At 40.6% G+C, this 12626-nt stretch overlaps 1 protein-coding gene across 1 annotated transcript in view; it reads right to left on the minus strand.

Annotated features, from left to right (window-relative positions):
- SLFN11 (schlafen family member 11) overlaps positions 1-12626 on the minus strand; it is a 24301-nt gene continuing 11675 nt past the window's right edge. The window contains exons 3-5 of the mRNA XM_086360315.1: positions 11696-11824; positions 3045-3768; positions 1-2728 (exon numbers count right to left, since the gene is read on the minus strand). Coding sequence (XP_086216441.1) covers positions 1945-2728; positions 3045-3768; positions 11696-11824 — 1637 coding nt within the window. The 3' untranslated portion in view covers positions 1-1944. The remainder of the gene's footprint in view (positions 2729-3044; positions 3769-11695; positions 11825-12626) is intronic.

Consider the following 12626-nt stretch of genomic DNA (forward strand, 5'->3'; position numbering starts at 1 on the left):
GACCTTACAAAACCAATTTTATTAGAAACAGCATTTACAAAGATAACTATTTGATGCAGTGTTGTAGCTGATTTAATGCACTCAGAAAGAAAGAACACTTTTTCCTTATTTTGCTGAAGTTAGAAGAGCCTACAGTTTCAAGTCAAGAGGGTGGAATTCCATGTGCAAACACAGACAGGAGAAAGAAAAATTTACAACTTATAATATGGGAGAAGGGGAGTAGAATAGGACTAGTAATAAGTGGAATATTAGTCATGTAATGTTTTAAATTTCCATTAGTTGTACAAATATTTTGTGGTTATTTTTTAAACCAGAAACATTTTTCAAATGTTTTGTATAGACAGAAAAATAAGAAATGCATTAGCGTTATTAAGTAGCAGGACTTCCCTGGTGGCTTAGATGGTGAAGAATCTGCCTGCGATGTGGGAGGCCTGGGTTCGATTCCTGGGTCAGAAAGATCCCCTGGAGAAGGGAATAGCTATCCACTCCAGTATTCTTGCCTGGAGAATTCCATGGTTAGAAGAGCCTGGTGAGCTATAGTCCATGGGGTTGCAAAGAGTCGGACATGACTGAGCAACTAACACTATTATCAGTGTTTTAGTTAGAAGAATAATTTTGTGGCTATGTTAGTCTGCTCAGGATGTAATAACAAAATGCCACAGACTGGGTGGCTTAAAGAACAGAAATTTATTTCACAAAGTTCTAGATGCTGAGAATCTAAGATCATGGTGTCAGTAGGAGTTGTTTCATCTTGGAGCCTCTTCTCTTGACTTGGAAGTGGCCACCATCTCTCTCTGTGTTCACTTGACCTCGTGTTTGTGTGTGGACAGAGAAAGAGACAGAAAGAGCTCTTGGATGTCTCTTCTCATAAGGTCTCCAATCTTAGGAGATCAAGACCCCCTCCTATGACCTCATTTAACCTTAATGACTTCCTTATAGATCCACACTAAACGTTAGGGCTTCAACCTATGAATTTTGGAGGGACACAAATGTTCAGTCCATAAGACTGGCCCACCAAAATATAAAAGTAAAGGGGGAAATTACAGTTCAAGAATATACTTGATTTAAATTTTAAGTTGATATGTTATAGAACATTAAGTAGAGCGAAGTTGAGAAGTTGATCTGTAAAGACTGTATTTTTCCTAGTTCTGTTTACTTAATAACCTGTGTGCGCCTTTAGAAGCAGATTTTGGTCTCTAATGCTCTCACTTAAAGAGAAAATGGCTTTAGTTTTGTTTTATATTGGCTTATTATTTCTTTGTAAAGTGACAATCAATGCTTACTATCATGATTAAAGCTTGATCTGGGATATTCTGAGGACAAAAAAAATGGAACTTACACTTGTAAAAGATTAAATAATTGTACAGTGCTCTCTGTTCTGCCAAAAGTTATTAAGACCCACTAAGTTGCTGTCTGAACTATCTTGGGAATCTCCCAAATCCTGGATCAATGCGACATACAGAAATGTAAAGAATTCTGGAAACAAGAATTCTGCTTCTACTTTGGCCAAGTAGTCCCAACCAGACCACCCTTCTGCAGATTAACTATAGATCCTGGACAAATTTTTTAAAAAATACACTATAAGGGTCCAGACTTAGAAGAAACAATGGCCACAGGACAAATGTATTGTTTTTATGGCTTTTAGCCATAGGGCAGGTCACAGTCTGTGCTGTGCAGGGTGATTAAAGCTCCTTCAGAAAACCACTATCCTTCTGGTTGGAAGAATCAGGGGCAGAATTTGGGACAATAGCTACCAGGAGTTTGGGGAGGAATCCCTGAAAGGAGAGAGCCAGAGAGGGAAGTTCCAGATTCTGTATGTCAGCTCTGCCCAAATCTCTAGCTGACCCATGAATGGAAAAGACAAGTTTATTCCAACACCAATCAGATTGCCATCCATGGATACTGAGAGAGCAAATCGCCTCATCCCATTTTGGTTTGGAATTCTTAAATGTCACGCTGCCACAGAATATGTAGCTGTTGATTCGCTCTGGATGCCAGACAGACAAGAATGTTGTATAAGATAGCTGGCTCCATGGTGCTTGGATGGATCCCAAACACAATGCTCCTTTCCAGACCTGAGAATCTTCGGACACTGTCCAACACCATGTGATCACCCCCCAGGTCACTCGCATCGGTGAGATACACTATCCTTTTCTTCCTCATTGCTTGCAAGAGCTTCTGCTGGTATTTCTCCACATCTTTTGCAGTGCTGACAAGCACAGCAACATCCTTGGGAGAATAACCCCTTTCAAAGAGAAGCTTGCAGGTGTCTGCCACGTGCGTCACTATTGCATTCAGAGTTAAGTTCTTCTTAATATGTAAGGTTCCCTGAACATCCCGAGCCCATTCAGCTTTAAGGCACATCTTCAGGGGCTCATGGGGGATGTTACACGGAGGATTTTTCCTGACCTTCTGCAATACACGTCGTAGATATCCAGCTATTTGACCTGCATTGCGTACCACTCTGGTGAGCTCTTCCCTCGGATACTGGGCTGAGAGAGCAGGGAGGCCGATGCGCTCCATGTGGCTGGTCTGAAAGTAGTCCAGAAAGATCCAGAGAATTCTTGGGCAATCCACGTCTCTCTGAGTGATGGTTTTCGCCTTTATATACCAGTCCCCATCTTCAGTGCGGAAATTCTGAGCTTCATCGATGATGATATGTTGAATGTATTCAAAGTCATATTTCATGAAGCTCTTCCGGGTCACTGCCTGGCAGATATTTTTGCCCCTGTGAAAATAAAAAAGTCACATCCCGGTTTTCTCTGGAGTCAGTAAAGGAAGAAAATGATCATACTCCTGCAAATACAGTATTGTTGCCACAGATCATTTTACCATCTTACTCTCAAGAAACAAGGTGATTCAGGTTGTCAGGGATGTGGAGTGAATTTAGATAGAACCTCATTTGCTGACTCTAAGATCCACCTGCTTGGGACTTCCCTGGCCATCCAATGATTAGAACTCGGCCCTTTTGCTGCGATGGGCCTGGGTTCGATCCCCTTAAGCCATGTGGTACGGCCAAAAAAAAAAAAAATCCAACTGCTTACCTGATAAAATTCTTCAAAGGCTTGTTCTCACAAATGTAGAGAATTTCCTGTGTCTCACAGTGAAAAGTGTTCCTGATCTTCTCCATGATCTTTATGGCCATGATCGTCTTCCCTGAGCCAGGTAAGCCATGGATAAACAACTCTTTGCTCTTGCGGAGGTTTTTCGAGAAGATCTTATATTGCTTGGCTGTGAGCAGATTTAAAACCTCACAGCCGAGCTTGTCACTCAAGAGAGACCGGAAGCCAAGCAAGACGATCACAAGGGACTGCAGCAAAGCTTCCATTTGCTGAGTGTCCGCAAGGTGATAGGAACTGGGATAATCAATCACAGAGCCTGAGCCCGCCGAGGACTGTGCACCGCCCTCGGGACTCAGGTGGAGGACCTTGGTCATGATACACAGATTTTCCGTGTAGCCTCCCGTATTCACCAGCTTCTGCTTCAGAGTGAAGGCGGTGCGAGTGCAATAGGACTGCCCCTCTGCGTCTTGCCCCCTGAGGATGGTGTAGAGAATGGGCGGCCTGTTCTGCGCTATCAGCAGAGCATCACAGATGACTCCTTGCTTCTCTTCCAAGTTCAGGTCCACAGCCCAGCTTGTAGAAAGGATTAAAATTCCCTGGGAGGATGGGTCTATTTGCCTATTTATTAATTCCTCCAAACCTTCATTCTGCGAGAACAGTTCCTTCTGGAGAGATTCAGGGGTATATTTCAGACATCCTGGTGTCACTAGATATGGAAAAGATTATATGTTTAAGGGCAAAGATCACATTTTTATGATTAATTGTAATTAATCAAAATTGCTAAATACTTATACTTAAATTGCAATCTTATTATTATAAATTACATATTTTATATACATTCTTTTGCCAACATTATTATATTACAGTGAAGAAAAAGAAGCCTTGACAGTCTGACACACTTCATCTAAGCCTATGTGCTCATTATGTTTATGACCCTGGTAAATTTCTTAACCTAAGACTGTTCCCTCATCTGTAAAACAAACAGAAATCCATATTTACAAAAATAGCACATCTCTTATGGTTAGGAATAACTGAAATAGCATAAAGTGTGTGCTCTTTGTAGCTGGTTGAGAAGTTATTCTTTCCCTTGCTACTCTTAAAGCACCTGAATCTCAAAATGCCCCTGAACAGTCCCCACTGATGGAAGTAGGAAGAGCCCTTCCAAGAAGAAGGTGGTCATTAAATGTCAGTGGAGAAGATGGAGCCATGAGAACTTTACTAGCAGGAAACTCCATGCAGCCCTGCACTGGGAGACCCTGAGATCAGACTCTGAGGTAACTCTGCTGAAGCATCACTCACCCACAGATCTATGTAAGACTGCACCCGTAACAAAGAGTCTTCCTTTGACATGAGGGAGCAAGGAGCAATGTTGTGACATGAGAATAAACTTTGCCCGGCAGGGTTTTAAACTTATGTCGATGATCATTTGTTCCAAAGAGGTGCGGGGAGGAATGAGGAGACCATTGTCATTCTGTGGTGGTGGTATCAGATCACATTCTAGAATCTGGATCTGTAGTGTTGATTTCCAGTGAAATTACCCATATTTCATTGGTGGTTGTTTATTGTTCCTTGCCGTGGTGCTTTCTCACGTGTACCAGATGTTTGCTTAACTTGATTTTGCCTACTCACCACCGGGTGGTGGTGAGTAGGAGATGGAATCTATGATGAGACACATCTGGATTTTGGAGATGTTAAAAGGTGGGAGGAGGGCTTCCCTGATGACTCCTAGTGGTAAAGAGCCCTCCTGCCAATGCATAAGACCCAGGTTCGATCCCTGATCCAGGAAGATCCCATATGCTGCGGAGCAGCTAAGCCCATGCACCAACTACTGAGCCTGTGCTCTTGAGGCCGGGAGCCACAGCTACTGCACCCACGTGCCACGACTACTGAAGCCTGAGCACCTAGAGCCCGTGCTCCGTGACAAAAGAAGCCACCACGATGAGAAGCCCACGCACTGCCGCTGGAGAGTAGCCCTCACTTGCCACAACTAGAGAAAAGCCTGAGCAGCAACAAGACCCATCACAGCCAAAAATAAATAAATAAATATTTAAAAGATAGGGGGAAACATGCATCTTTGGATGGACAGACGATATAAGGATATGTTTTAACATGCAGCTTTAGAAACCAAACCAAAAGGAAGTATAACATAAGAAAACACATCATTTGTTGATTATACCCGGGAGTTGACATGCATCTGTGGTTCTCACAATTTTGCAAGGCAGATATAATGACTGTTCTCTTTTTCATATGAGTAAATGGGAACTCAAACAGGTCAAGTGCCTGGCCCATGGTCACATTACTGGGAAGTGGCAGAGCCGAGGGCTGGACCCAGTGGTGTCTCGGACACCAGACCCTCTCGCTGTTTCTACTGCACAGCCCTGCAAGCCACACAGACTACCCCTGCTGCTAAGTGGAGCATGTCACTAAAGCATTTGATGTTCATAGCACCTCCTCCTCATCAAATAGCTCTTATTTTTCTTTAATTACATAATGGGATATGCTTCCCAAGGAAATTATGTGGAGGCAATGTGTCCCTTTCATTTCTTTGATATTCTACATGGCACTTAATGACAGGGGCCAGACTAGGTGTCAATAAAATGTCAACCACTCCATGTGCACCAGAGTAATTACCACTCTCCATGTGACTTGGGGCCTCTGTGCCTTTGTGTAGGTGTGCCCTGAGACTCGAATGCCCTCCTCTACTTTTGAAAGTGAAAGTCGCTCAGTCGTGTCCAACTCTTTGCGACCCCATGGACTGTATTGTCCATAGAATTCTCCAGGCTAGAATACTGGAGTGGGTAGCTGTTCCCTTCTCCAAGGAATCTTCCCAACCCAGGGATCGAACCCAGGTCTCCCATATTGCAGGTGGATTCCTTGGTTGGGGCGCTAGATCCAACATGGTGCAACAAAGGTGGAAGATTCTGTGTGCCACAACTAAGACCTGGCTGGATCTTAGAAAAAGCAAGGGGATTCCAAAAAAACCTCTACTTTTGACATCTTAGTCCTTCCAGTCCTTCCAGAACCCCCATGTTTGTTCTCTCCTCAGGGTTCTCACAGAACTTCATATCCATACTAAGCACTAATCTCACCATGGATCTAGGGAAATCTTTTGTGTTTGTGTATGTGTGTGAATTTTTTTTTTTAATTTATATTAGGGAGTCCCTAGACTCCCGGTGGGTAAGACTGGGCACTCCCAATGCAGGAGGCCTGGGTTCAATCCCTGGTTGGGGAACTAGATCCTGCAAGCATACCACAACTAAAAGTCCACATGCTGCAACCCAGTGCGGCTTAAATAAATAAAATTTAAAAATAAATGTATTAATTTATTTTTGATTGCATTGGGTCTTCATTGCTGCACACAGGTTTTTCTCTAGTTGAAGAGGCTACTCTCTAGCTGTGGTACGCTGGCTTCTTATTTTGATGGCATCTCTAGTTGCAGAACACAAACTCTAGGCATACGGGCTTCAGCAATTGTGGAGCATGGGCTCAGTTGCTCCGTGGCATGTGGAATCTTCCCAGACAAGGGATCGAACCTAAGTCCTCTGTGTCAGCAGATGGATTCTTAATCACTGTACCACTGGGGAAGTCCAATAAGTAAATATTTTTAAGAGTATTTTATTTTAGAGTATAGTTGATTAACAATGTGTTAGTTTCAGGTGTATAGCAAAGTGATTCTTTTACACAAATATACACATGTCTAGTGTCTATTCTTTTTCAAAACCTTCTCCCATTTAGGCTGTTACACAATATTAAGCAGAGTTCCCTGTGCTATGCAGTAGATGGTCTAGGGAAACCGTTACACACACATCCCTGAAGTATCTGGACTGATGGCTCTTCCAACTACAAGAAATCAGGTGAGGGCACCTCACAGTTCAGGACCCCAGGATGGAGGTCCTTCGGGGCTGGCCGGATCTTACCCAGTACTCTAACCCCTGACTTTCTCTAGTATCCATAATGCCAGGCACAGACAAAATTCCAGAGAGTCATTACATTTCTTTCAAGAAACATTTATAGTGTTTAATCTGAAGCTAAACTTCTGTCAATCAATAGTGGATTTCCCTATCTGTAGTATCTGGACTCCCACTTCAAAACCGAAACTGAACTGATTATTTACCACGTTGAGAGTTCAGAATCCAATAATAGCAGACCCTGAAAATGAAAATTTGCTTTAAAAAATAGTTCTAACTAGGTAATACATCCACATAGTCCAAATACCAAAACACTTCTACTCCTGTTTGCTCTTTTCCTCCCTCTTCAACTCCATCCTACTCCCCTAACACAGACCTTTTTATTTTTTTGCCAGTTTCTCACCTATTCTTCCAAAACTTCTTCGTGTAAATACAAGCGATCAGCCCTCACATCTTTTTGGCCAGCAATATGTGTGGGAGATCTTTCTATACAAGTGCCAGGAACTTCCTTGTTTTTTTTCCACATTTGTCTAACATGCCATCTTATGGATGTGACATAAGTCCCTGTTGATGGGTTCTTGTGTGTTTGCTCCAACTTTTTAAAAATAAATATTTATTTACCTAGCTGTGTAGGGTCCTAGATGCAGAATGTGGAACCTTTCATCACAAACCATGGATTCTCCAGTTGCTCCGTGGCATATGAAATCCCAGTTCCCTGACCAGAGATGGAACTTGCAACCCCAACGCTACAAGGCAGGCTCTCAACCACTGGACCACCAAGGAAGCCCCTGTCTCAACCTTTTGCTATTACAAGAATATTACAATGAGTGCACTCTCATTCGCTCAATCCTCAGTCGTGTCTGACTCTTTGAGACCTTATGGACTGTAGTCCACCAGGCTCCTCTGTCTATGGGATTTCCCAGGCAAGAATTCTGGTGTTGCCATTTCCTCCTACAGGGGATCTTGCCTGCACAGGGATCAAACCATGTCTTCTGCATTGGTAGGCAGATTCTTTACCACTGAGCCACCTGGGAAGCCCATTACAATGAGTAACCTTGTACATAGACCTGGACATTTAGTGTGCATCCAGGTATATATAAAGTATAAACTCCCAGGAACTCCCTGGCAGTCCAGTGATTAAGACTCAGCACTTTCACTGGCGAGGAGCTGGATTTGATCCCGAGTCAGGGAACTAAGATCCCACAAGCCATGTGGTATGGCCAAAATAATAATAATTTTAAAAGTCCCAGCAGTGGGATTACTGGATAAAAGGGCAAATGCATCTGTCCTTCTGGTAGATATTGCCAAATTGTCCTCCATGGTTGTACCAATAGGTATCCCTGCCAGTAATGAATGGGAAGACTTGCATAGCATAGCATACAAATGCCGTGAAATAGCAGTATAGCATACAAATGATAATATCAGATTTTTTTTTTTTAACAATCCAGTAGATACAAATGATAGCTTGTTTAAATTTACATGTCTTATTTTGATTACTGTTAGGCATCTTTTCAAATGTTTGAAAGCCATTTGAATTTTATTTGCTCTGAACTACGTTGATTTTTCTGTTAAGTTGTTCTTTATCCTTATTAACTTTTGGAAGCTTTTTTTATATGAGAGGCATTGGCCCTCTGTAATATCAGTTGCAAATATTTTTCCTAGCTGGTCAATGGCCCTTTGACTTTGTACTTAGTTGTTTTAACCATGCACACTGCTTTTTTTTTTTTTTAATGTAATCATATATATCAGTATACTTTCATGGCTTCTGGATTTTGAATCTTGATTGTTCTAATCCTCATGCCAAAAGCATAAAGACATTTATGAAGGTATTCTTCTAGAAAACTTACGGCTTTGATTTTTTTTTAAAATTCTTGATTGATTTAGAGCTTATGTTGGTATATAGTATAAATCATGAATCTATCTTTTTAAAAATAAATTACCACCCAGTTATCCTAATGTCTCTTTATTGAAACATCCCCATTCTTCTCCCTTAGTTGAGAGACCAGTTCCATCACGAACTAAATTCTGATATGTGTTTGCATCTATTTTCACATCTTCTATTCTGTACCCTTGATCTAATTATATGCCAATATAACTCTGTTTCTATTTGAGGCTTTATAGTGATTTCATATCTGGAGTGCCCTTCTTTATTCTCTTCTTCTTCAGATTTTTATTTCCTGGCTCTTCTTACTTATTTTTTCACTTAAGTTCCAGTGAAGTTAAGTTAATCTCTTGTTTTTTTTTTAATTAATATCTCACTAAGTTTATAAAATAACTTAGAGAAAATTGACAGCTTTCTTCCCTTCAAAAATATAACATGTTTTTCCATTATATTTTTCTTCTGTGTCCTTCAATATTATTTAAAATTTTTTCTCAGATCAGCTTATCTTAGATATTTGAACTTTTTGTTGCTATTGAAAATTGGGTAGATTGTTTGTTATATTAGGAAACTGAATTTTTGCATATTAATTTTGACATGTGCTTCATATAATGTTATTAATATAACTATTGGTATTCAATCTGAATTCTTCTATTGTTTATAATAGTTTTCCATTGGATTCTCTTGAATATGATCCTATGTTCTTCAGTTTTTATCCCTTTAATTTCTTTCTCTTATTTAATGGCATTGGCTAATTAATACTGCACAAAAGTTGTAATAGTGCACATAATGCTTTTGTTCCCAAATTTAATAGAATGCTTCTTATATCTCCCTATTAACATAATGGTCTTTGGGGGACATTGATAGATATAGATATCAATACATAGATATAAATATAATATTAAAGAATTATCTATGGGTTGCTATTTTATTATCTTCTAAAAATTAAAATGTATATTCATGCTTTTCAAATGCTTTTTCAGTATATAAGAGGACAATCATAAAATTTTCTGCATGAAGAAATGGTGGATTATAATAATTACTCTCTTAAGGTTGATCCATCCTTTCATTTCTGGAGTTCTGTCTTTGCATTTTCATTCATAAGGAAGATTAGTCTGAGTTTTCCTTTTGTATGCTATTGCTGTCAAGTTTTGCAATTACTGTTACTCCCATTTAAAATAAACTGGGAATTTTCCTTTTTTTTTTTGACTCTGGAATAATTTGAATAGTGTCTGTTCTTCAAATGTTTGGTGTGATTCCTGGAAAATTTATTTTTTATACCACAATAATAGGTTATCACTCTATGAGCATAAAGCCCAGTGTTTTGTTTTTAGATATAGTATATTCAATGTTAATAAGCTCTACTAAAATAGAATTTATTGAATTTAAAAAATAATTATCAATGCTTATGTTTATTCTTAGATTTAGTACTGTTTATTGTGGACAATTAGTAAAATATAAGTTGATATGCAAACGAATGCAAAGAGCTCAACTAGGTAAGGTGAAAAAGAAATCTTAATTGGAACATCAGTATCTATTAACTTAATGGTCCTCAATAGACATTTCCACATACATAGGACGCTTCCCTCGAGGCTCAGTGGTAAAGAATCTGCCAGCCAATGCAAGAGACTCGGGTTCAATCCCTGGGTCAGGAAGATTCCCTGGAAGAGGAAATGGCAACCCACTCTAGTATTCTTGCCTGGAGAATCCCATGGACAGAGGAGCCTGGCAGGCTACTGTCCATGGGGTGGCAAAATAGTTGGACACGACTTAGCGACTAAACAACAACAAAAGGACATTTATGTATCAGATTCTAATGCCAGATAAGCCATTACCTTACTGCATATAGCTGATCCAGTGGTTTTTCCTCTCCAGAAGTATAGAAAGAGGACAGCAATGGACTTGCAGGTAAAGCCTAACATGTTGGGAGCGAGGAATGAGGACAGATGCTATCCTTGGTCCTGAAGCACAATTTTGTGCTGTTCTAAACCCAAACAAAACGGCAACCCACTCCAGTGTTCTTGCCTGGAGAATCCCAGGGACGGGGGAGCCTGGTGGGCTGCAGTCCATGGGGTCACTAAGAGTCGGACACGACTGAGCGACTTCACTTTGACTTTTCACTTTCATGCATTGGAGAAGGAAAGGGCAACCCACTCCAGTGTTCTTGCCTGGAGAATCCCAGGGAACGGGGAGCCGTCTATGGGGTCACACAGAGTCAGACACAACTGAAGTGACTTAACAGCAGCAGCAGCAAACCCAAACATGTTTATGCATGTTGTAGTTGATCTTCATTGTATTTGTTTTGTGTTCCATCTTGATGTAAATCTTATATCTTCATATTCATAGCTGGCACTCCTCTGGTAAATTCGGTAGAGGAGGGCAGTTTTTTTGCTCTTAGTTCAATGTGTGCCTCTAATTCAACTAGATCAAAAGTTCTCAATATGAATGAGGGTCAGAATACTGTGAGTAGCTTGCAAAAATGAACATTACAAGGTTCTATCTTCAGATATTTTAATTTATGAAGTCTGGAGTGTGGAGCCAGGTATCTGTACTTTTAAAAATAACCAGAAATACTGATGATCAGTCTTATTTAAGAACAAGACGAAAAGGTCTTTAAGGGCAATAATGTTCCTGAATTCTATACGTGATACTGCCTCAGTGACTGAGGTCAGGGAGGGTTCATTTCTAAACTACTTATCATCAGTATGTTTGTAGCACTATTACCTTGTACACACAGGCTTTGCAGAGTGTACTTTTCGGACTTTAAATAGCAAACATAACAGTTTATCTCCCTTCTACTAACACAGAAACTGGCTGGTGTCAAGTAGGCAAACCATTGTTGCTACCTGGAAATAAGAGTTGTTGGAGATCCTTCTTATGTTCCAGACCTTTCTTGGAGTACACTGGTCTGCTCTGAGGAGGGCTGTTAGACAGACTCAGCTGAGATTCAAAGTCTCTGCACAGCTGTGTAAGATCTTAACAAAAAAGAAAAGAAATTCATGTTATTCTGACATGTTAGTTCATCTCTTCACCACTGAAAAAGACTTTATATGAGTGGGTGTATTGTATGGCTCTCTAGGCATGACTTGAGACATAATAGCAAGATAACACCCCACTCACCCTGTATGGACAAGTGCCTTTATCACATATGAAAGTTGCCAAATCCATCATAAGAGAGATGTTATCTGGAAGTTTGAATGTGTTTCCATTCAATATAAGTCACCACTCTCTGTATCTCAATAGCATTTTGTTTTTATTTCTTCTATGGTATAGAGCACATTCTTTTAGTACACTTTTCTGTGGTGTAAATATTCCCACCATGGACAATTTTAAGCTACCAATATGATGTCACTAAATGGAGAGTCAGGGAGACATGCATCATAACATATCATTTTAGAGTAGTTCCATCATGCAGATGGAGAAGGCAATGGCAACCCACTCCAGTATTCTTGCCTGGAAAATCCCACGGACAGAGGAGCCTGGTAGGCTGAAGTCCATGGGGTCGCTAAGAGTCGGACATGACTGAGCGACTTCACTTTCACTTTTCACTTTCCTGCATTGGAGAAGGAAATGGCAACCCACTCCAGGGTTCTTGCCTGGAGAATCCCAGGGACGGGGGAGCCTGGTGGGCTGCCGTCTATGGGGTCGCACAGAGTTGGACACGACTGAAGCGACTTAGCAGCAGCAGTAGCAGCATTATGCAGATACAATAGATGTAAGTAACCTCGCACACATCATCTTAAAATGTAGTATTATAAGTAATTGGGTTTTTTATTT

This window comes from Bos grunniens, chromosome 19 (genome assembly GCF_055505025.1).
Source record: "Bos grunniens cultivar Pamir isolate PY7600 chromosome 19, Bosgru_T2T1.0, whole genome shotgun sequence".
Lineage (NCBI taxonomy): Eukaryota > Metazoa > Chordata > Mammalia > Artiodactyla > Bovidae > Bos > Bos grunniens.